At 45.6% G+C, this 25,039-nt stretch overlaps 2 protein-coding genes across 2 annotated transcripts in view; one reads left to right on the top strand and one right to left on the bottom strand.

Moving 5' to 3' along the window:
* The window catches only part of LOC145416537 (legumain-like), a 145,264-nt gene that overhangs the window by 60,381 nt on the left and 59,844 nt on the right, over positions 1–25,039 (top strand). The gene's annotated exons all lie outside the window — the stretch shown is intronic.
* Positions 18,208–25,039, bottom strand: part of LOC145416452 (legumain-like) — an 11,937-nt gene continuing 5,105 nt past the window's right edge. Inside the window, exons 4-11 of the mRNA XM_080285410.1 lie at positions 24,561–24,867; positions 22,275–22,341; positions 21,786–21,904; positions 21,318–21,404; positions 20,486–20,587; positions 19,633–19,749; positions 19,272–19,439; positions 18,208–18,333 (exon numbers count right to left, since the gene is read on the bottom strand). Coding sequence (XP_080141536.1) covers positions 18,208–18,333; positions 19,272–19,439; positions 19,633–19,749; positions 20,486–20,587; positions 21,318–21,404; positions 21,786–21,904; positions 22,275–22,341; positions 24,561–24,867 — 1,093 coding nt within the window. The remainder of the gene's footprint in view (positions 18,334–19,271; positions 19,440–19,632; positions 19,750–20,485; positions 20,588–21,317; positions 21,405–21,785; positions 21,905–22,274; positions 22,342–24,560; positions 24,868–25,039) is intronic.

Below are 25,039 nucleotides of genomic sequence, written 5' to 3'. Positions count from 1 at the left end.
ACTCCTATAGAATCACGAAACACTCAAAGGCTCTGAAATGATCAGTAACTCAGGATTCGGATATCTGAGCCAGTTCCACTGAATAATTGAATGATATGCCTCAGATGCCTCCACCGAGCATAGGAGGTAACGTAAAACATAGGTAAACTCGGTAAGACCATATCAAACTATTGCCCTAATGGTAAGGCAACGTAGGGCTTGGGTCCATTATTACAGAATGCATATTTATTATAAGCTATAGCCATTGCTTCCCCCATGCATATTTCTACCTAGTCCTATTTGGCAACTCACCCACTGTCAGGCTTACCGACCCTAGCGAGACAGCCAGGTTGTTAAGTATGAAGCACATCGGACCCCCCTGTAACGATAGTTTTTTTGCTGTGTGTACACCAGTGCAACATTCCATCCAAGAATCACGACCCAAGCTTAATAATCTTCAGTCTTAGCATTTCGAGCGAGCAAGGTCACATTTTTTCGCTTTTCATATTTTCTGCACTTGATGACATTTGACCCCTGACCTGACAGATATAGGTCATGCATGTACGAAACATGCATGTAGTACTCATTAAATTATATAAGCAAGCAAAGTTTCATTCGATTCCATCCACCCACTGTGGAGCTAAGGAACTTGAAATTCAGGGAATGGCCCATTAGAGGCACAACTTCTAGGTGACGCTACCAGCGACTGGAAGTGAGTTTCGACACTGAATGTCATTTTTGTATGGGGGTACTCCAATGCAACATTCCACCCAAGAATCATGGCCCTGGCTAAATAATCTTTGGGCTCTTAGCAGCTCGCGTGAGCATAGCCATGATTTTAGCTATTTTCTCCGTTTTTGCATTTGATGACCTTTCATCCCTGACCTGGTGAATGTAGCACATAGGTGTGCAATAGAAAGTTGTAGTACAAGTTAGTGTCTATATGCATGCAAACTTTCAGCTCCATCGAGCTGCTAGGGAACTAGAAGGCATTTTTGAAAACCGGTATTTTTTGCTAGGGACGCTGAGGCCAATCTTCGCAAGGTTGCCACTCGAAAACTAGAGGGGAAAGGGTAAAATGGATGGCACACTTTCTGTAGGGAATGACCTAAAGATCGAGAGAATTTTCCATGTCTAGGAGGAATGATAATGAGTGGGTTAGTGAAACATTTAATTCTCTTGATTCCATTTCTAGAAGATTTTGTGCTGCTCTCACCAAATTACGGAAAAGTGAAGACATTTTCATATCTAAATCGGACAAAAGCAATACAGTGGTTATTCTTGACAACACTGAATATGAAAATAAAATGAACTATCTTTTGAGTGATACAACATACGAAAAATTACGGTCCTCCCCTCTGAAGAGACTTGCATCAGCATTTAACAAGAAAGTGAAAGAAGTGTTGAAGAATGTGCCTAATGTAGATATCGGTACGTTCATTCAGATCAACCCTAAATTACCATATATATACACGGATTACCAAAGACCCATAAATCTAATATTCCACTGCGTTCCATAATTTCACAGTGTGAGTGTTTTACGTATGTTATCACAGTTTCATGCCAATAAATTAGTCCCTGTAGTAGGTACAGTATCCCCAGGACACGTAAAGAACTCCGGATTTTATAGAGAGAATTAAATCACTTGTTCTCCGGTAAAATGGTTAGCTTCGATGTTGATTCATTGTTTACCAAAGGTCCCATCAATGATGTTTTCGAATTTCTAGCTAACAAAGTGCCAGAATGTGATATATTGACTTGGGTATGCCAGTTGACAGTTTCATAGAACTTGTAAAAGTGTGTGACTTCGAATGTTTTTTGATTTACCAACAACTTCTACATGCAAAGTTTTGGTATGGGTATGGGTTCTCCATTGTCACCCATTTTAAGCATTTTATATATGGAGTATTATGAAACGGAACTACTGCCACGAGTTTCTCCTCATCTCATTTGGTTTCGTTATGTTGATGATATAATTTCATTTTGGCCTTCAGCGCTTGATAATTTTGACGAGTTTTTCACACACCTAAATAATCTTGCTCCCTTCAATAAATTCAAAGTTGGCGGTGTTCTTCCCTTTATTGATGTACTGGTGATAAAGAAAAATCGTTCACTTAGCTTTAAGGTGTATAGGAAACCAACCAGTTGTACCTTGTTCATTCATTATTTTTCGTATCATCAGTCCTCCACAAAATTGTCTGTTATCTCATCAATGTTCCTTAGGGCCCTTAGAATTTGCAGTCCAGAACAGATACAAAAAGAAAATAATCTCATTTGGGAAATCTTCCAAAACTTAAGGTATTCCAAATGGTTCATAAAAAAAGCATACCTAAAAGCTAGGCAATCTTACTACGTACCTAAAGATCCCACCACAGAAAAGAAACGCATCCCCACTTTGCCTTGTGTTGCAGACTTGAGTATGCTAAAGTTAATAGGTTACAGTAGTGGTGTAAATATAGCATTTAGGTATACCTCCACCATCAGATCAATGTTAGTAAAGAACAAATGTACAACATATTCAGAAGTAGGCATATATATAATTCCTTGCAAAGATTGTGACCTAGTTAACGTAGGAGAAATAGGTCGTAGTTTGGAAACACGGATTAAGGAACACAAGTATGCCATAAAAACATGTAATTTAAATAATGCAATATATTACCATGTTTATGAAGCCAACCACAGAATTGACTGGCAAGGTAGCCATCTACTGTATGAAAGTCATGACTTTCGGAAACGAAAGATTATTGAAGCCATGTGTATCGGGAATTTCAACCTTAGTGAAGGCATATACAACCTAGATCCTATAATGAGGTCCCTAGTTGAAATGTCCCTTCCCGCACCGACACAGGTGAGGTCAAATAGGATTTACACCTGACCTGTCTGGTGATGTCCCCCCTCTTTCCCCCTTGGGTTAATCTCCGCTTACAATCCACCCCACCCCACCTCACCTTTACTCCACCCTTCCACATACACACACGCATAAAAAGGATCCCTTGTATTGTCAATGTCACTCCCTCTATCTTGACCACTGAAGATGGTGGCAGTGTCCACCGAAGCTGTTTGGTAATTATATTCTTCGTCTACAGGTGTGGGTTTTATTTACAATACATGTATATACAGTATAATATTAGGCATGTAGTTGTAGTAATAATGATACTAATAGTTATAGATATGGCTATAGGTTGTGTGTGTGTGCGTGTGTAATTAAGAGTCTGGCCAGCAACTGATGTTTGAGTCTCCATTGTGCCAATCACAGAGGCGGAGGAGACCGTGACGTCACCCTAGTGGTAGCCTGAAACCTCGTGATTGGCTGAAGCTCAATGACGTAGTGGTACACACACCGATACACTTGGGGGCGCTATTTTGGACGCCCACTTTAGTGCTCATAAATGTTACTTCGCCCGGTAAAGGGTTACCCTTTACCGGGCGAAGTAACATTTATGAGCACTAAAGTGGGCTTCCAAAATGGCGCCCCCAAGTGTATCGGTGTGTGTACCACTACGTCATTGAGCTTCAGCCAATCACGAGGTTTCAGGCTACCAGCTAGGGTGACGTCACGGTCTCCTCCGCCTCTGTGATTGGCACAATGGAGACTCAAACATCAGTTGCTGGCCAGACTCTCTAGGAGGAGGGTGTCTTGCGATTGTGGTCCTCACACCCACGGCTCTCTCTCTCTCTCTCTCTCTCTCTCTTTACATAATGTCGGTAAGTTGATGATTCCCTGATATTATATGAAATGCGTGGCTTTGACCGATACGATTCTCCGGAATATTCCGGAGAATACCGCAGTATCCCCGACATCGAGGCGGACCAGGAGCAGTGGAGTCTGCCCTCAAGAATGCCGACATCCCCACTCGGACCCCCCGGGGTAGCCGCCGCCGACCACCACCACTCCGGGCAACAGCGGCGTACGTCAGCCCGGGCCGTGCTCCCTTGTGACACTCAACCACCACGCCGCCGCCACCGTAGGCAAAAGACACTACCTTCGTGTGGCGGAATCACCGAGTTAGCTAGGGGTGGAGTCAGAAACTGTACTCCAGGCTGCGCCCCTAAGGTAGAGACGATCTATGGTCGCTCTAATAGTGTCAAGGTAGAGACGATCAACGGTCGCTCCCATCAAAACCAGGTAGAGACGATCAATGGTCGCTCCCATAAAAAAAAGATAGAGACGATCTATGGTCGCTCACATAAAAATCAGGAAGAGACGATCAATGGTCGCTCCCTGAAAGCTCAGGTAGAGACGATCAACGGTCGCTCCCTCAGCACACCGGTAGAGACGATCAATGGTCGCTCCCATAAAAAAAAGATAGAGACGATCTATGGTCGCTCACATAAAAATCAGGAAGAGACAATCAATGGTCGCTCCCTGAAAGCTCAGGTAGAGACGATCCACGGTCGCTCCCTCAGCACCCCGGTGGAGACGATCGATGGTCGCTCCCAGGGTATAGTAAGGAGGAAAGACCTCCCTGTCTCCCCCGGCCTCTGTTCCCTGCGCGAGGCCCTTGAGAAGACCCACCTGTAGGGCCCCCGTGACAGCCGCTGCCGCAGTCCTTCCCTGTCGGCGCCCCTGTCCATAGGAGACCGCAGTCCGTCGCCTCTTCCGGCCCGCCCCAGGACACCCGGGCGAGACCTCACCACGCCCCCGCGACGCCGGGACCTGACCCAGAGGTTCCTAGCCCTCTTCGGCCCCAGTCCGGAGCCCAGTCCGGAACCCCCCGGACGTGAGAGGACGCCCTAGCGAGTCGCCCCGTGCCCTCCCGGCTCGCCCTACCCTGACGACGCCCTCAGTCCGACCGGATCATCACTGAGGTAACCGTGTTTCTCTCCACGAGAAATGCGAGTGATCCTGTAATAATTGTGAAGTAGGTTAAGTGTGACTTCTTTCCTCTTAGAATAAGATTAGTGCAGTGATTTCATGTAATTTCCATTGGGGTAAACCAGGACATAATGCTCCATTAACGGGCAAGAATATGGGTAGAGACCCCGAGTGAAGATACGTGCGAGTGTCATCCCGAGTTTACTGAGGACTTCTCTCTAGAGCCCAAAGAAAGACTAACACATTATTGGAGTGCTATTGGCTAAGCTCTGAATAATACAGTGGAATAGAATTTACGAGGATTCCGACTTTGTTACGCGTTGGGAAGTGCGAGTCTACATAACCTACCGGGGAGATGTGTAATATATAAGTTGTGCCGACAGAAACCTAGTGTCACCAAAACAACGAGGACAGCGAGTAATAACTATATTCCCCTATTCCGCACGCTATCCCTAAAAACTCTCTCCATTCCTCACCCCCGCTCTTAAAGTCCAAATAAGAACCAGAGTTAATTGTCAAAGAATTCTTGCCAACAGAAAACACCTAAACTCCCTTGTTAATATCGGGCCTCAATAAATATTACCATAACTTCCCCCTCGCCGTTCTAAGTCACTCTCCGTGTCCCCCTACTTCCCCCCCTCCTGGTAGATCACAAACCCCCCCCCCCTTCTCCCCTCACGCGGTCCGCGTGCACGGGTATTTACTGTACTCCTAATACTAAGATTTGTTGTATTGTCATTAATATCTAGGAAGCTAGTATTCTGCGAGATACACAATATTTTAGATAAGGTTTTGTATTGCTCTATATTGTGATGTAATGTCTACTGAAATGTCTTGTGTCTAACTGAAATAATACACGTGTATGGTGTTGCCGAAAGTTTTTATGTCCTGCCTCTCTTCATTGCACTAGCTCTGGTCTCGAAAGAGGACCCCGCTCCGTGTTGAGTTGATTTGGGACGAGAAGTCGAGCCAAATTCTACTCAGCATTACACTGGTGGCCAGCGGTGGTTCTAGATCCGAGCGTAGAAGAGAGGTAAAGAGGAAATATTTGGAAAAATGGCAACTAAACCGCACGTCCAGTTATCCAAGTTTGACCCTGACCAGTATGACATACATACATATCTTGCAATAGTTAAACCCTTATTGGATATTGGCTTCGATAATGACCAACAAAAAATTGCAGTCACACTTCCACTACTGGGTAAAGCCGCAGCTAACATTGCGCCAAAAATTGTCCCAGAACTCACCTGGCAGAACTTTACCAAGTTCGCAGTCCAAGCCATCACCCCATCATTAGGGAAAGTGGTGGCTCTATCCAAATTGGATAGTTTTACTTATGACGGGGATTTAGATAATACCCTGTTTCAGGCAAGACGCCTGGTTACTGCTGCCTACCCGGAGGCAGATGAAGAAACCCGGGATCAACACACATTTAATACTCTGCTCAGAGTACTCCCAAGTGTTGTAAGACAACACTTCACTATCCATGATCCAACAGGAGACATGGATAAAGATATCAGTTTAATGAGGCGCCTTTTAGCCGTCCATGCCACCCCTCAACGCATCGGCGAAATAAATCAATTCCCCGTTGACCTCATCACCATCAACCCGTGGGAATTTTCTCCGTGCTACCACGGATGTCCGATCCACGACATCCGTGAGCAGCTAGAAGCTGCCCAGTGCAGCCAAATGACACGAGGGCGCTTACAAACCTCCCCACCTTACGCAAATTCCCCTAAGCCCCAGGGGAAGAAAAGACAAAAAGCGCCCCCCTGCCCCCGCATCCCACCGTAATGGCGGGGGACACCTCACCTCTCCCCCAGACTACGACAGGGGAGAACGTTATCTTTCCTTTTCCCCCCCTCTCACTATCTCTTCTGTTCTACCTTCCCCTATTCCTGCCCCTAGTTCTAACCTTCCCACCCCACACACCACTATACTCCCGCAACACAAAACCGGCCTCCCTCTTCACAGGCCTCCTAGGACCCTCTCCACATCTTCCCCTAACCTACTTCCTAAAACCACCTCCCCCCGTCTACTGCCTTCCACCTCCCACCCCGCGCCACCCACCGCCATCACCTTACCACCACTACCGACCTCACAACCCCAACCCCCCCCTGCTCCCGCACCGCCTGTCACTTCCACATACGAGTGCGATGGTTCCTCCTCGTCATCCCCCTCCACCTCCCCTACCACCTCAGCCTCCACCGCCTCCACCACCCCCTACACCACACCTGACATCTCACCCGCCATGCCTCGCTCACCCTCACCCCTTCCCTCCGCCGCCTCACCCTTTCCACCCAAGCCCACGTGCCCCGCCCACCCCGCCACCCCCGCAGGACAACCCACTACCACCGCCCTCTCCCCTCCATACCCACGCACGCCCACTCCGACGCTCTCACCTTCTTCCGCGTCCCCAACGCACGCGACAGCCCGCGCTAACCGACCCCGCCCACCCCGCACGCCTGCTTCCCCACCCACACCCACCCTCAGAACCACCACCACCACCCCTTCCGGCCGACTCTTATGCCCACCCACCCGATACACACACACCGTCAAGCTACATCAGGCCCAAATCCCTCCTACCTGTACTCCCCAGAGACTCAACGCCTCATTACCGCGACACAAAACCCGGCCTTCACCCACTCTATCTGGCATTCCACCTCCAACCACACCGACAACCACACCAAGCAACATAAGGATTAAGTGAGCTGTATGGGCCCCTTCCTTTGCCAAGAACCACCGGCTCCGCGGACCCCACCACCTGCTAAATATCCTCAAGCACACCACCACCCCCTCCGCCCTCTTCCTCACCCATGACCAAACACAAGAGGAAAATTCTTATACTGCCGCCTGGCAGCACACACTCCGACACCTCCAGCCCGTCTACACCACCTCCAACACTCTAGCGTTCCACCTCCAGCCACAGGGACGTGACTTTTTTCAAGAACACGGTGGTGAAATGCGTGGCTTTGACCGATACGATTCTCCGGAATATTCCGGAGAATACCGCAGTATCCCCGACATCGAGGCGGACCAGGAGCAGTGGAGTCTGCCCTCAAGAATGCCGACACCCCCACTCGGACCCCCCGGGGTAGCCGCCGCCGACCACCACCACTCCGGGCAACAGCGGCGTACGTCAGCCCGGGCCGTGCTCCCTTGTGACACTCAACCACCATGCCGCCGCCACCGTAGGCAAAAGACACTACCTTCGTGTGGCGGAATCACTGAATTAGCTAGGGGTGGAGTCAGAAACTGTACTCCAGGCTGCGCCCCTAAGGTAGAGATGATCTATGGTCGCTCTAATAGTGTCAAGGTAGAGACGATCAACGGTCGCTCCCATCAAAACCAGGTAGAGACGATCAATGGTCGCTCCCATAAAAAAAAGATAGAGACGATCTATGGTCGCTCACATAAAAATCAGGAAGAGACGATCAATGGTCGCTCCCTGAAAGCTCAGGTAGAGACGATCAACGGTCGCTCCCTCAGCACACCGGTAGAGACGATCAATGGTTGCTCCCATAAAAAAAAGATAGAGACGATCTATGGTCGCTCACATAAAAATCAGGAAGAGACGATCAATGGTCGCTCCCTGAAAGCTCAGGTAGAGACGATCCACGGTCGCTCCCTCAACACCCCGGTGGAGACGATCGATGGTCGCTTCCAGGGTATAGTAAGGAGGAAAGACCTCCCTGTCTCCCCCGGCCTCTGTTCCCTGCGTGAGGCCCTTGAGAGGACCCACCTGTCGGGCCCCCGTGACAGCCGCTGCCACAGTCCTTCCCTGTCGGCGCCCCTGTCCATAGGAGACCGCAGTCCGTCGCCTCTTCCGGCCCGCCCCAGGACACCCGGGCGAGACCTCACCACGCCCCCGCGACGCCGGGACCTGACCCAGAGGTTCCTAGCCCTCTTCGGCCCCAGTCCGGAGCCCAGTCCGGAAACCCCCGGACGTGAGAGGACGCCCTAGCGAGTCGCCCCGTGCCCTCCCGGCTCGCCCTACCCTGACGACGCCCTCAGTCCGACCGGATCATCACTGAGGTAACCGTGTTTCTCTCCACGAGAAATACGAGTGATCCTGTAATAATTGTGAAGTAGGTTAAGTGTGACTTCTTTCCTCTTAGAATAAGATTAGTGCAGTGATTTCATGTAATTTCCATTGGGGTAAACCAGGACATAATGCTCCATTAACGGGCGAGAATATGGGTAGAGACCCCGAGTGAAGATACGTGCGAGTGTCATCCCGAGTTTACTGAGGACTTCTCTCTAGAGCCCAAAGAAAGACTAACACATTATTGGAGTGCTATTGGCTAAGCTCTGAATAATACAGTGGAATAGAATTTACGAGGATTCCGACTTTGTTACGCGTTGGGAAGTGCGAGTCTACATAACCTACCGGGGAGATGTGTAATATATAAGTTGTGCCGACAGAAACCTAGTGTCACCAAAACAACGAGGACAGCGAGTAACTATATTCCCCTATTCCGCACGCTATCCCTAAAAACTCTCTCCATTCCCCACCCCCGCTCTTAAAGTCCAAATAAGAACCAGAGTTAATTGTCAAAGAATTCTTGCCAACAGAAAACACCTAAACTCCCTTGTTAATATCGGGCCTCAATAAATATTACCATAACTTCCCCCTCGCCGTTCTAAGTCACTCTCCATGTCCCCCTACTTCCCCCCCTCCTGGTAGATCACAAACCCCCCCCCCTCCCCTCACGCGGTCCACGCGCACGGGTATTTACTGTACTCCTAATACTAAGATTTGTTGTATTGTCATTAATATCTAGGAAGCTAGTATCCTGCGAGATACACAATATTTTAGATAAGGTTTTGTATTGCTCTATATTGTGATGTAATGTCAACTGAAATGTCTTGTGTCTAACTGAAATAATACACGTGTATGGTGTTGCCGAAAGTTTTTATGTCCTGCCTCTCTTCATTGCACTAGCTCCGGTCTCGAAAGAGGACCCCGCTCCGTGTTGAGTTGATTTGGGACGAGAAGTCGAGCCAAATTCTACTCAGCATTACATTATACAGTTGAATAGTTGTACTTTAACCTCATATAGGTGTCAGTCACGTGGAACATGCATAACTTAGTTAAATTCATCAGTGAAAAAGTGAGTGATCATTTTTGGATATGCACCCTGTAAGCTATAGATATTGAATTTGCCATTTGATTAAATATAGACACTTCGCCCGTTAATCTATAAATATTGATTTTGCCAGTTGATTGTATATAATCACCTCGCCCAATAAGGGTTGTAATTGTTTTGTTATTGTTTACATTGTACTTTTAACATTTAAAGGTCTATGTAAACAATAACTTTGATAATAGTCACAAAAATCAGCATGCCACGTGGCCACACCTTGGGTAATGACCAAATTTTTATTACTTTTTCATAGTTGCATAGTGAAAAAAAAGTGATATTACTTTCTTTTGCGATCTCAACATATTTATTTGTTATTGTGAGGCATATACAGGAGTTTTTGTGATGAATAGTGTTACATCAGTAATTTCCAATTTCATGGTGAACCTATGCCCAATTTTTGTTGGAGTTCATTTTTCATGGGGAACCTATGCCCAATTTTTTTTTTTTTAATTCATTCTTCATGGGGGAACCTATGCCCAATTTTTGTTGGAATTCATTCTTCATGGGGAACCTATGCCCAATTTTTGTTGGAAATCATTGTTAATGGTGAACCTACGCCCAATTTTTTTTTTAATTCATTCTTCATGGGGAACCTATGCCCAATTTTTGTTGGAATTCATTCTTCATGGGGAACCTATGCCCAATTTTTTTTTTAAATTCTTCATGGGGAACCTATGCCTAATTTTTGTTGGAATTCATTCTTCATGGGGAACCAATGCCCAATTTTTTTTTTATTCATTCTTCATGGGGAACCTATGCCTAATTTTTGTTGGAATTCATTCTTCATGGGGAACCGATGCCCAATTTTTGTTAGAATTCATTGTTCATGGTGAACCTATGCCCAATTTTCTTTTTAAATTCATTCTTCATGGGGAACCTATGCCCAATTTTTGTTGGAATTCATTCTTCATGGGGAACCTGTTGCCAATTTTTGCTGGAATTCATCCTTCATAGGGAACCTATGGCCAATTTTGGTTGGAATTCATGCCATTTTATGAGTTCATAAATAAGTTCCTACTGTTATTCTCTTTCTTTCCAGCTCGGTTGTGGCACGTTCTATGGCAGGAAAAAGACCCAGCAGAAGACACTGATTCCGCTAGACCCCAACTTCAGTGAGGATGAAGCGTTGGACGACGACGACAAAGACCCTGACTATGTGCCCGAGCCACACGACCCGGATACCCCAGGCCCCTGCGATGAGCTCGCCGCGAAGAGGAGATGTACCAGGCCACTGTTTCAGGAGGAGGAGGAACGAGAGGAGGAGGAGGAGGAGGAGAAGGAAGAAGAAGAAGAGGAGGAGGAGAAGGAAGAGGAGGACAAAAGGAAAGGCAAGGGGACACACAACCACCACGCCGCCGCCACCGTAGGCAAAAGACACTACCTTCGTGTGGCGGAATCACTGAATTAGCTAGGGGTGGAGTCAGAAACTGTACTCCAGGCTGCGCCCCTAAGGTAGAGACGATCTTTGGTCGCTCTAATAGTGTCAAGGTAGAGACGATCAACGGTCGCTCCCATCAAAACCAGGTAGAGACGATCAATGGTCGCTCCCATAAAAAAAAGATAGAGATGATCTATGGTCGCTCACATAAAAATCAGGAAGAGACGATCAATGGTCGCTCCCTGAAAGCTCAGGTAGAGACGATCAACGGTCGCTCCCTCAGCACACCGGTAGAGACGATCAATGGTCGCTCCCATAAAAAAAAGATAGAGACGATCTATGGTCGCTCACATAAAAATCAGGAAGAGACGATCAATGGTCGCTCCCTGAAAGCTCAGGTAGAGACGATCAACGGTCACTCCCTCAGCACACCGGTAGAGACGATCAATGGTCGCTCCCATAAAAAAAAGATAGAGACGATCTATGGTCGCTCACATAAAAATCAGGAAGAGACGATCAATGGTCGCTCCCTGAAAGCTCAGGTAGAGACGATCAACGGTCGCTCCCTCAGCACACCGGTAGAGACGATCAATGGTCGCTCCCATAAAAAAAAGATAGAGACGATCTATGGTCGCTCACATAAAAATCAGGAAGAGACGATCAATGGTCGCTCCCTGAAAGCTCAGGTAGAGACGATCCACGGTCGCTCTCTCAGCACCCCGGTGGAGACGATCGATGGTCGCTCCCAGGGTATAGTAAGGAGGAAAGACCTCCCTGTCTCCCCCGGCCTCTGTTCCCTGCGTGAGGCCCTTGAGAGGACCCACCTGTCGGGCCCCCGTGACAGCCGCTGCCACAGTCCTTCCCTGTCGGTGCCCCTGTCCATAGGAGACCGCAGTCCGTCGCCTCTTCCGGCCCGCCCCAGGACACCCGGGCGAGACCTCACCACGCCCCCGCGACGCCGGGACCTGACCCAGAGGTTCCTAGCCCTCTTCGGCCCCAGTCCGGAGCCCAGTCCGGAAACCCCCGGACGTGAGAGGACGCCCTAGCGAGTCGCCCCGTGCCCTCCCGGCTCGCCCTACCCTGACGACGCCCTCAGTCCGACCGGATCATCACTGAGGTAACCGTGTTTCTCTCCACGAGAAATACGAGTGATCCTGTAATAATTGTGAAGTAGGTTAAATGTGACTTCTTTCCTCTTAGAATAAGATTAGTGCAGTGATTTCATGTAATTTCCATTGGGGTAAACCAGGACATAATGCTCCATTAACGGGCGAGAATATGGGTAGAGACCCCGAGTGAAGATACGTGCGAGTGTCATCCCGAGTTTACTGAGGAGTTCTCTCTAGAGCCCAAAGAAAGACTAACACATTATTGGAGTGCTATTGGCTAAGCTCTGAATAATACAGTGGAATAGAATTTACGAGGATTCCGACTTTGTTACGCGTTGGGAAGTGCGAGTCTACATAACCTACCGGGGAGATGTGTAATATATAAGTTGTGCCGACAGAAACCTAGCGTCACCAAAACAACGAGGACAGCGAGTAATAACTATATTCCCCTATTCCGCACGCTATCCCTAAAAACTCTCTCCATTCCCCACCCCCGCTCTTAAAGTCCAAATAAGAACCAGAGTTAATTGTCAAAGAATTCTTGCCAACAGAAAACACCTAAACTCCCTTGTTAATATCGGGCCTCAATAAATATTACCATAACTTCCCCCTCGCCGTTCTAAGTCACTCTCCGTGTCCCCCTACTTCCCCCCCTCCTGGTAGATCACAAACCCCCCCCCCTTCTCCCCTCACGCGGTCCGCGCGCACGGGTATTTACTGTACTCCTAATACTAAGATTTGTTGTATTGTCATTAATATCTAGGAAGCTAGTATCCTGCGAGATACACAATATTTTAGATAAGGTTTTGTATTGCTCTATATTGTGATGTAATGTCTACTGAAATGTCTTGTGTCTAACTGAAATAATACACGTGTATGGTGTTGCCGAAAGTTTTTATGTCCTGTCTCTCTTCATTGCACTAGCTCCGGTCTCGAAAGAGGACCCCGCTCCGTGTTGAGTTGATTTGGGACGAGAAGTCGAGCCAAATTCTACTCAGCATTACATTATACAGTTGAATAGTTGTTCTTTAACCTCATATAGGTGTCAGTCACGTGGAACATGCATAACTTAGTTAAATTCATCAGTGAAAAAGTGAGTGATCATTTTTGGATATGCACCCTGTAAGCCATAGATATTGAATTTGCCATTTGATTATATATAGACACTTCGCCCGTTAATCTATAAATATTGATTTTGCCAGTTGATTGTATATAATCACCTTGCCCAATAAGGGTTGTAATTGTTTTGTTATTGTTTACATTGTACTTTTAACATTTAAAGGTCTATGTAAACAATAACTTTGATAATAGTCACAAAAATCAGCATGCCACGTGGCCACACCTTGGGTAATGACCAAATTTTTATTACTTTTTCATAGTTGCATAGTGAAAAAAAAGTGATATTACTTTCTTTTGCGATCTCAACATATTTATTTGTTATTATGAGGCATATACAGGAGTTTTTGTGATGAATAGTGTTACATCAGTAATTTCCAATTTCATGGTGAACCTATGCCCAATTTTTGTTGGAGTTCATTTTTCATGGGGAACCTATGCCCAATTTTTTTTTTTTTTAATTCATTCTTCATGGGGGAACCTATGCCCAATTTTTGTTGGAATTCATTCTTCATGGGGAACCTATGCCCAATTTTTGTTGGAAATCATTGTTAATGGTGAACCTACGCCCAATTTTTTTTTTAATTCATTCTTCATGGGGAACCTATGCCCAATTTTTGTTGGAATTCATTCTTCATGGGGAACCTATGCCCAATTTTTTTTTTAATTCTTCATGGGGAACCTATGCCTAATTTCTGTTGGAATTCATTCTTCATGGGGAACCTATGCCCAATTTTTTTTTTTATTCATTCTTCATGGGGAACCTATGCCTAATTTTTGTTGGAATTCATTGTTCATGGTGAACCTATGCCCAATTTTTTTTTAAAATTCATTCTTCATGGGGAACCTATGCCCAATTTTTGTTGGAATTCATTCTTCATGGGGAACCTGTTGCTAATTTTTGCTGGAATTCATCCTTCATAGGGAACCTATGGCCAATTTTGGTTGGAATTCATGCCATTTTATGAGTTCATAAATAAGTTCCTACTGTTATTCTCTTTCTTTCCAGCTCGGTTGTGGCACGTTCTATGGCAGGAAAAAGACCCAGCAGAAGACACTGATTCCGCTAGACCCCAACTTCAGTGAGGATGAAGCGTTGGACGACGACGACAAGGACCCTGACTATGTGCCCGAGCCACACGACCCGGATACCCCAGGCCCCTGCGATGAGCTCGCCGCGAAGAGGAGGTGTACCAGGCCACTGTTTCAGGAGGAGGAGGAACGAGAGGAGGAGGAGGAGGAGGAGGAGGAGGAAGAAGAAGAGGAGGAGGAGAAGGAAGAGGAGGACAAAAGGAAAGGCAAGGGGAAGAGCACAGGCAAGCCCAAGCGCAGGCCCAAGAGTGCCCTTCAAAAGAGGCCCACAACCTGGAAGAAGGAGGACATCAACAATCCCCCACTGCCCAGTAACAACCACGAGGCACCTTCATATGTAGAGAGTCCCCAGCAGTATTTTCACAGGTTCTTCAGCCCCCAGCTTATCAAACATATCACCTATCAGACTAACTTGTATGCCATTCAGCAAGATATTACTACAACCTTCTCCACCAACGAACATGAGATCACCAACTTCGTGGTCATTCTTCTCTACATGGGGATTGTGCAGTGTCCCTCCCTGGATGATTACTGGGTCATAGGCACAAGATTACCACAAGTGGCTGACATTATGTCCTCAAAACGATTTCGACTTCTTTGACGAACCATTCACTTCAACGACAACTCCCAGCTCCACGGCACTGTAGACAGGTTCTTCAAGGTACGCCCCCTCTTCACCGCCATCACCGAAGCCTTCCGGAAGGAGCCTGAAACTCCGAAGCAGTCCATTGATGAGGTCATGGTGGGCTACAAGGGAAAGACTGCTGGGAATCTGAGGCAGTACATCCAGCAGAAACCAGATAAGTGGGGGTTCAAGCTGTTCTCTCGAGCGACAGAGGATGGGTTCATCCACGACATGATACTTTATCAGGGATCAATGGAAGTGACACTGCAATCCCACGGCATTCCCCTCAGCCCAGAGCAGAAGACACTGACAGACACAAGCCAGGTAGTCACAGTCCTTGCCAGCACCATGACCACCTGCACCACCGCAATATTCGCCGACAACTACTTCACCAGCCTGGAACTTGTGCGATACCTCCTAGCCCGAAACTGCAGGTACACAGGCACGGCCAGGGAGGCCCGTATTGGCAAACCTCCACTGAAATCCATCCCGGAGATGAAGAGGAAAGCTGTACTTCAGGGAGCATACTGTCACACGACCAGCGATGACGGTATCCTGGCTGTTCGGTGGAAGGACAACAATATTGTCACTATCATGTCCACTGACATAGGGGTAAACCCTGTCACAAAGTGTCTGCGGTACTCGAAGGAAACCAAGAAGAAGGAAGAGGTGGACTGCCCCAGTGTCATCAAGTCATACAATGCAAACATGGGGGGCATCGACAAGAGTGACATGCTTGTCCACCTCTATCATACCCCCCTAAAATCAAAAAGGTGGTACATGAGACTGTTCGTATACTGCCTGGACCTGTGTGTGTGCAACGCCTGGCTATGCTACAGGCTTGATTGCAGGGCTCTCGGGGAGATGAGGGGCCTCTCCCTGAAGGACTTCCGGCTGGAAATATTCAAGTCTCTTAGCAGCCTGAAGTCTGTAATGCAACGGCGGTAAGGAGCTCAACAGAGGCGTCCCCTGGAGGCAGCACCAGCACCTTCGAACTCCCAAGGCTCATCAGAGGTCAGCGCTTCCCAACTCCAGATGCCGCGGTGCGCTTCGATAAGTCCCTGTTCTATATTCCCCTCTACCAGACCTGGCAGACCTGCAAGCACTGCAGCTGGAAGGGACACATAATTCGCTCAAACTTCGTTTGCCTGGTCTGTAAGGTCCACCTATGCCTCAATGCTGTGAGAAACTGCTTCATGGACTACCATGAGGCTGTGGCATAGATCGGCAGACCAGACACTGTAGGGACAGGGGAGGTAACTTGGGCTGTGTAATGTAGATGTGTAAATGCTCAGGGTCCTTATAATGTTTGAAGTACAATAATAACTTTTGTATTTTTATATAATACAATGTTACAGCTTTCATTATGTGTATTTTTCAGCCATCTATTTACATTTTCAATATTGCACAATCATGTATTTTTTTTACCATAGACAGGCGTGGAGACATATGTGATCACTTCATCAAAACCATTGTTTTACCAAAACCAGGCGGGTTACCATATATGATCACTTCATCAACCTCATTTTCCAAACTTAAGATGAAAAATTTTGAAAAATGTTTATCTATAAAAATATCTTAGAATGGTCTCTACTTTCTTGATCTATGGTAAGAGAATTGAATTTCTAAGTGTTTCTATGAGTGCCCGGTAAAGGGTTTCACCGGGTCGGTCAGGATCACTTGATGGTCGTGATCGTCAGATTTTACCCTCCCGGAAGGGAGCTGAGAGCTCATATAGTCCGATCTAAGGGCAAGGCCGTGACCTTCACACATGCACACACCCATCCCCTTGCTCAAGGGTGACAGTAACCACCCACTTCGTCAGTGAAACTTTTTCGCAACCTGAGCAAGGCGCGAACTCCCGTCCACCAGTTGGCAAGCGGGAACGTTACCACTGCACCAGCGTGTGTGTGTGTGTGTGTGTGTGTGTGTGTGTGTGTGTGTGTGTGATCGTCATCCTTAAATATTTTTCCGTTGTTGACCGGTATATAAAATAGGCAGGGTTAAAAAAAATGGGGAAAAAAAAAAAAAAGGGTAGAGGAAAACAAGTTAATTCTATGTTGGCAGCCGCTTTCTTATACCTCTAATCAGTACACCATTATCATCAACAATATCATTATCACCCAGGAGAAGGAAATAGAAAGCACCAATACATGACAAATCTCCATCACAGTACACAATGAAATACAGTAAACCAGATATCCACACACTACAATAGGTAATTTTCATCATTACCTAATTTCTGTGTTTGTTGTTGTGTAAGGGGAATTTTATGCTTAGAGAACAATTTTACTTAGGACAGTTAAAGGAAATGATTGTTCATGAAAATAGTATAAAAAAAAAAATAATTGAATTCCAGTGTAAAATGTAGATAGGAAGGTGTTAAATTAGTGAAGGAGAGCCAAGGTGATATTAAGGAGATATTAAGAATACTGAATTTCCATGTGGCAAGGATACTAAGACGCATGGAAGTTATATGGGTCTGACTAAGAATATTGTATGAGGTGAGGCTTGGAGGACAATTTGATAAGGGAAAGAACAGCTTGAGGAATAGTAAGGCAAATTAAGGAAGATTCAATTCTGTGCGGCCATGATTCCGAAGCATTTGGCAGGGAAACTATGTAGGGGGTGTGTACTGGGGGAGAGGTTTGTTCATGAGTAGGGAGGTTATGTAGAAAGTACACTCGCCTCTGGATTAACAGTAGGACTAGGCCTCATTTGGTTCTGGTACAAGAAAGGAAAGTGTGTGTGTGTGTGTGTGTGTGTGTGTGTGTGTGTGTGTGTGTGTGTGTGTGTGTGTGTGTGTGTGTGTGTGTGTGTGTGTGTGTGTGTGTGTGTGTGTGCGTGTGTGTGTGTGTGTCAGGGGAAAACTTGTAAAGTTTGTTAATACATAGGTGTTATGTTGAGAGCTCCCTGCCTTGATAAACTAGGGATTGCGTTTCCTTTTACTGTATTCCTATGACTGGATCATGGACACACACAGCACGAGCGGCTGTGGTAAACTCGTCCGCTGTGTAGCCGTGTTCACAGAGGTTTACAACAGGGTGTAGGACTCGCAGGGCATACGGGTTCTGTGGAAAGTAAGAGAGGAATATGATAAAAGTGAAAAAAAAAAGTTACAAAGAGGAATGTGATCTATCTATCTATAGCCAGACTCCGTAAGGGGTGGCCGTTTGACTTTGAGTTCGTTGTTTTACACGGAAAGGCACTAACCCACAGCTAACCCACTTGTTGACACGTAGGGAACACGTATGAATTGGTTATATGGTTACCACTCAGCATCGTAAATGGTTTCCTGGCTTACAGGAAACCATTAGGTTTGTCTCTCAATGTAAAGCCACTTGGAAAGAAGAGAAGAGCGATGAAAAGTGACAGTAAAAATGGGAGAAACAGGAAGAGGGGAGGGCAGACACAGAAAAAGAGCAATAAAGGTAAAGGAAGAGGTAGGCAGCACTACATCAAGTGAGTCGATGATGGTTGCCACCACCTACCACAAGAGGAATGTGATAAAAGTGATAAAAAATAGGAAAATAAAAAGGAATATGATATTGTGGGGAAAAATGGGAAATTCAAAGAATTTGATAAAAGTGGAGAAGAAAAAATGGGAAAATCGAAGAGGAATGTGGTAAATGTGAAGAAATGTGAAAATCGAAGAAAAATCTGATTATGGTGGAAAAGAAAAGTTAAATGATTTTTTGTTATTAGGACACAAACAGTACGGCCACAGAATGTAACTCACCAATCATTCACCATCTCCTCACTATAACAGTCTCTCACATCATAACACTCACTCCTCATGCACCACACTATTACAGCACAGACACTCCAACCTAACCTAAACAAAATATCTCTGGAAGCAACCTGTTGAAGTGGTTGGTTCCTTTCAATCCACTTGGTTCATATCCAATTGAGCTTGAGTTTGTCACATGAACAAAAACAATTAAAGAACATTTCATTCAGGCTAACAACAGACATTCTTATTCCTGAAGTCGAAATGTTCATAAGCTACCTTGGCAAGATCGAAACAAAGGTTGTGGAAGGTGGTGGTGGAGGCCCTGTAGCAGTCGTCGTCGTTGATTTCGTGGTGATGGTTGGACATCATTGTGTCAGTGGAGGAGGAATCACCAGTCACCGCCTCCACAATCTGACGCATCGTGTCCTCAACGAAGGTGCGATTCTGGGAACAAGTTTAGATTTTGTTAGGCTTGAGAAATTTGTCGAATTCAGTGGGGGTCTGATACAGAGTTCGGTTATCCTTTCAGTAAGAGAGAGCTTTCCGAACCGAATAAAGTCGTTCGAAGTTAACAAGAAGAAAGTGTTAATAGATGTCACCATACTGAAAGGATTAAAGCGAGAACACTGAGATTTACCTTCAGCAACACGGCCTTCTGCAGTTTCCAATAGTCTGAACCAATCATCCCATCAGAAGCATCTATGTTCTTCTGAATTGTGGCCAGAGGGACGTCAGGGTTGTGGATGGAAGTTGTCTGGGGAAAGAGGACAGGGTAAGTGTTGTTCCTGTTGCTAAAACCAGGTCTGTCTGGTTTAGCAGATCCATCGACCACAAGTAAGCAAATGCTTCCATTGTGTCGTCCAACAGGTATAGTACAGAATATACACCGTGTAAGAAACTAGCGACCCACTGCGGTAAGCAGTGCCTCGCCAGGGTCAGACCGGGGTTCTTCCCCAGGGGTACGGGGAAAAATGAGGAAGTTTGACTTCTGGATGAATGCCTCTCGTCAATGCCTGTAAAGTGTTCATGTGCGAGAATAATGCTGTCATACTGAAAATATGACTGCTGTGAAAATTCTGCTAGAACTACAGCTCCTACTACTGCCACCACCACTCCTCGCCCTACTTTTCCTTCTCGCTCTCCTCCATCTGTATGACAGGGAATCAAACAAGACTCACCAAAGAAGGGTCATCTAAGGGAGAGAAGCTACTATTATCCCTACTACTACTACTACTATCACTACCTCCCGGTGGTGCAGTCTAGCGATTGCCGGAATAGTACTGGCCACTCCTGATATAAAACTGGCCACCTCACATTACCTGGCCCCGGACATCTCAAAGAGTTTTACTTAGGACACTCCATTCTTAGGCTTGGCCGCCACTTTTCTTTTTAATTCTTGCTACGCCCGTCTTCCCCTCTTCCTCTTGCTCCTTCTCCTCCTCCTCGTTCTCCTCCTACAATTATCAGACAGGGAGCCACACAAGACTCACCAAGCAGGGGTCATCCAAAGAGTCAAATGGCCCGTAGTTACTGGTGTCCTGTGATGGTATCCTCCCAACGAAGGCGCTCACTTTTTTGGTGTCAATCGAGGTCTGAAAGGGAAACGAACACCTTAACCAATTCTTCGATAAACAAGTATTCATAACCATTTTCCCGATACGCAATTCTCCATGGCCATTTTTTTCCCGATCGCATGGTCTACACAAATATAAGCATAAACAATTAATCTTGTGCAAATATTCATCCCCTCAAGTCGTTGATGTCTGTTTAATTTCGTGCTTTTTTATTTCGATGTTATCCACTCTCAATGTGATAAACAATGTGCAGAAACTAAGACGTCATCGTCTGAAAAGATTTAAGCTCAAGAAAGTTCAAGAATATGGTGTTTTGTCTTGTTTTAACAGTATGCATATATTTTTGGTACATCCTTGCTTATTTCTATCAATTTGGGGTTTTCTTTTTTGGCAGCGAATTAAAAAGTAGGGAAAGGTTATGAAGGCAGTATTTTTCCTTATTTTAACATTTTTTTAAAATTCATTCTTGCTAGTTCCTTTCAATATTATTTTTCATACGCATCTAACGCTACAAGTATTTCCCGATTTAAAAAATCTAATTAACACAGTTTTTTATGACTCGATCTTAGCTCAGTAATATCATCTTGCATTAGTTCGAAAGGAATACTAGAAATGTCTCGCGTACGAGAGGGTTGACACACTTCATAGTATACAGTTAGACAAATAAAATCGCCTGGTCTTGGCTAGAAATGTATACTAAAATTGACCTGATCATGAGTGTGTTAAAGAGTAAATAAGATTGCTTTACCTGGCCCCACTGAAGGACGTGGGAGGTAGTAGTCTCCTTCTTCACTATCTGGTACTGCTTCAACAGGGTCTCGTTGTTTACATTCTCCTGAAGGTGGGAAGGGTTGCCATGGTTACCGGATCTGTTTAGCATCTAGATCAGGTAATCAGAATGCGAATCGGAATCCTAAATGTGTTATGTCTATAGTCGGTTGCTTTCATCTAATGGAACTGGAGCACTCCCACAACCTGAATATGACGTTGTGGTTGGGACTGAGTCTCTCTGATTACTACTTAAATTGACCCTCCAGTCTGACTACACATAGCATTCAACCAAGCCAAAAGGAGCGAGGGGTTCTTGTCATGCTAGTGTGAATACATTTGAGAGCTTAACTTTCAATTCTGCAACAACAGAAAAAAAAGTGTTATGCGGAGAATAAATTGCCAAGGAAAAGGTGCAACGAAGTCTGAAGTTTGTCAAATTTCTCACCCTGTCTGTGTCCTCCATCCACTTGATACTGAAGACGTCCCCGAGGAAGGTCATTCTCTCGTCGTCGTAGTAACAGGCGTAGGAACTCTCAGTGGAGTTGGAGGCAGAGAGGGCGTATACTGAGGGAGGGAGGAGAGGATTTGAGAACCACGGGCTAGGCGGTATAGGAGGCTTCGTAGCACCTCTTCCTTAGTGATTTATTTTGCATATTATCACCCTATCTTGTATGATACTGGCGGAAACTACGTCAATATTAAAACGATTGCAATAGCATGTAAGAGAATTTAAGGCTCAATACGTAAAATAAATCACTTAGGAAAGGTGTTACGAAGCCTCCTATGCACCAGTAATATGTGCCCCAACCCAGCATGTGCGGGTGGTATTAGGTGGATATGAATCTATCATAAATCATTGAAGAAATAAATATAAATAAATGAGAATACAGATAATGATGTCATATTTGCACAAGCTACCGACGTCTCTACTTACCACTGATGTCGTTTGGAATTTTGAGAAACATGGAACCCGACTCACAAGCCTCCATGTAAATCACCATCTGTAAAAAAATGTAAATAAGTAGTAGAAAAATAAAATTAATAAATAATAAGTCAATAGATGTAAAAACCGAACTATTAAAAGTGACGGCCGTAGGATGTGGAAAAGACACCAAATAATGATTTTTGAAGTATGTGATGATAGAGCACACACACACACACACACACACACACACACACACACACACACTGTGGTGTAGTATGTGGGCTGGCCACATCTGACATATACAGGTGTTCCGTAAATGACTGTCCAATATTAGGAGCTTGTTTGCATCTCCCTGCACCTAGCTTTAATGTTGGCCCACGTCACTGGGCATTCTGTTGATAATTCTTTTGTACAGTTAAAGACAAAATTTCGTCTACTTATTCCACTGTTTTTGAGTCACTGAATCATTGTTGTCTTTTATTAGAGATGCGTCAATCCTATTTTAGAAGTTAGTTTGCCTTTGTTTGACTATACTGGCTAGCTGTGACATTCCTTTCTGTCTAACAACTATTATACTGCATTACATTTCACACTTAGGGCACGTCCATCACTTTTCTGAAGCCCTTACATCCTTGAAAACAGATTTGTCACCCAGATGTTAGAAATTAGTTTGCCCTTGTTATCCTGACTAAAGTGGCTAGCAGTAACACTTATTATACTGCACTTTACACTTAGAGGATATTTGTCACTTTTCTGAAGCTCTTTAGACCCTTGAGCTGAGATAATGTTGTCACCCAGAAGTTAGATCAGTACGAATTATACTGGCTAAATGTAATACTTTTGTATCAAACACATTATGTTGCATTACATTTCCGGAGGATTGGAAATCAGGTATAATTATTCCTTTATACAACGGAAAAGGGGAGGGAGAGGTATGTCGTAACCATAGGGGTACTTGCCTTCTTAGTGTAACTGGAAAAATATATAGTAGAATACTCATTGACAGGGTTAGGAATATAACAGAGGAGCTAGTTGGAGAAGAACAAGGGGGATTTAGGAGGGGAAAAGAGTGTGTAGATCAGATATTTGTTCTAAGATGTTTAGTGGAGAAGTATCTAGAGAAGGGAAAGAAAGTGTATGCTGCCTTCATGGACTTGGAGAAAGCTTATGACAGAATAGATATACAAGGTATGTGGAAGGTACTGAGAATATATGTAGTGGAGGGGAAATTGCTGATTGCTGTAAAGAGTATGTGCGAAGGAGCTAGGGCTACCGTGCGAGTGGATAGTGAGCTGAGTGAGTTCTTTGATCTCAATGTGGGACCGAAACAGGGTTGTGTGATGTCTCTATGGCTGTTTACATGGATGGGGTTGTAATGGAGGTGCAAGGTAAGGCAGTGGATGTGGGTGAGATTTGGAAGATTCCGGTGTTGTTGTTTGCTGATGATACAGTATTGTTGAGTGAAGATGAGTGGGAGTTGCAAGGTTTGGTGAATGAATTTGGGACAGTGTGAAGGAAGAGGAAACTGAAAGTTAATGTAAACAAGAGTAAAGTTATGGTGTTTGAGAGGAATGAAGTCACAGAATGCATGGTGAGGTTGGATGGCGAGGATATGGAGAATGTGAGTGCATTCAAGTACTTGGGTAGTGTGATGAGTAAGGGTGGAACCCTGGGGGATGAAGTGTGTGAAAGGGTACAGCAGGGAAGGAAGGTTGTTGATTCACTGAAAGTAGTGATGAGAAATAGGGAGGTGAGTATGGAAGTTAAGAAGTCACTGCATGATAGTATTGTGATCCTTACCCTGACGTATGGAAACGAGGCATGGACCTTGCAAGAGGGTAACAAGTCAAGAGTGAGAGTAGTGGAAATGAGCTACTTGGGAGGAGCATGTGGAGTGACATGGAAGGACAGGTTGACGAATGAAGAAGTGAAAGAACGTTGTGGGGTGGATGTGGATGTAGTTGAGAAGATTAGGAGATATAAAGTGAGGTGGTTTGGACATGTGGAGAGAATGGAGAATGAAAGACTGACTAAGAGCGTGTATGTAGGTGAGGTGGACTGAGGGAGATGGAGGGGAAAACCGAGGATGAGGTGGAGGGATGGAGTTGAGAGGTATATGAGGGAGGGGGGAGTGAGTTGGGGGGAGGGTAGTCAAATGGTGGGTGACAGAGCGACTTGGAGGCGTTTTGTCTGCGGCCACCCTTTGCCAGATTAAGGCGTCGGGCTGTAGATAGATAGATAGATAGATAGACATTTCACAATTAGGGCATATTTGCCACTTTCTGAAACACTTACGTCTTTGAACTGCTTGTTACGGTGCATGGCGACGATAGCATCAGTAAAGTCCGTTTCATACAGGTAAGTAGTGGGGAAACCGAAGATGCCAGGTGCTCCGTGGTCTACCAGGTTAATGAACACACGATCGTTCGGTCCACTCCCCAACACCTTCCCAGACCCCACGCCCCTCAGGCCTTCAGCGTCGCCCTGCAGCACCTTCAGGAAGTTCTCCGGGGTTACGTCCTCCCCTGTGTAGTCCTTAGGTACGCCTTGATACACGTCAGGGCCATTGGGTCTGTTGATGATCTTGCCGGGGGTCGGGTTGCTGGTGGATGAAGTTGATCGGTTCAGAAGATGTGGAATTAGACTAGTTGATTAGAGTGAGGAGGGTGATTAAAAAAAAGTTTATAGGTTGATGAGAAGACGAGAAGGTAGCCTAAATCGGCTGAACACAATGAGTACGTTAATTAGAAGAAGAAGAAGAAGTGGGTAGGTTG

This window comes from Coenobita brevimanus, chromosome 106, assembly GCF_032717465.1.
Source record: "Coenobita brevimanus isolate Jiangsu-jjx chromosome 106, ASM3271746v2, whole genome shotgun sequence".
Taxonomy (NCBI): domain Eukaryota; kingdom Metazoa; phylum Arthropoda; class Malacostraca; order Decapoda; family Coenobitidae; genus Coenobita; species Coenobita brevimanus.
The sequence above is the reverse complement of the archived record's forward strand: the minus strand, read 5'-3'. Positions and strand labels throughout refer to the sequence as shown.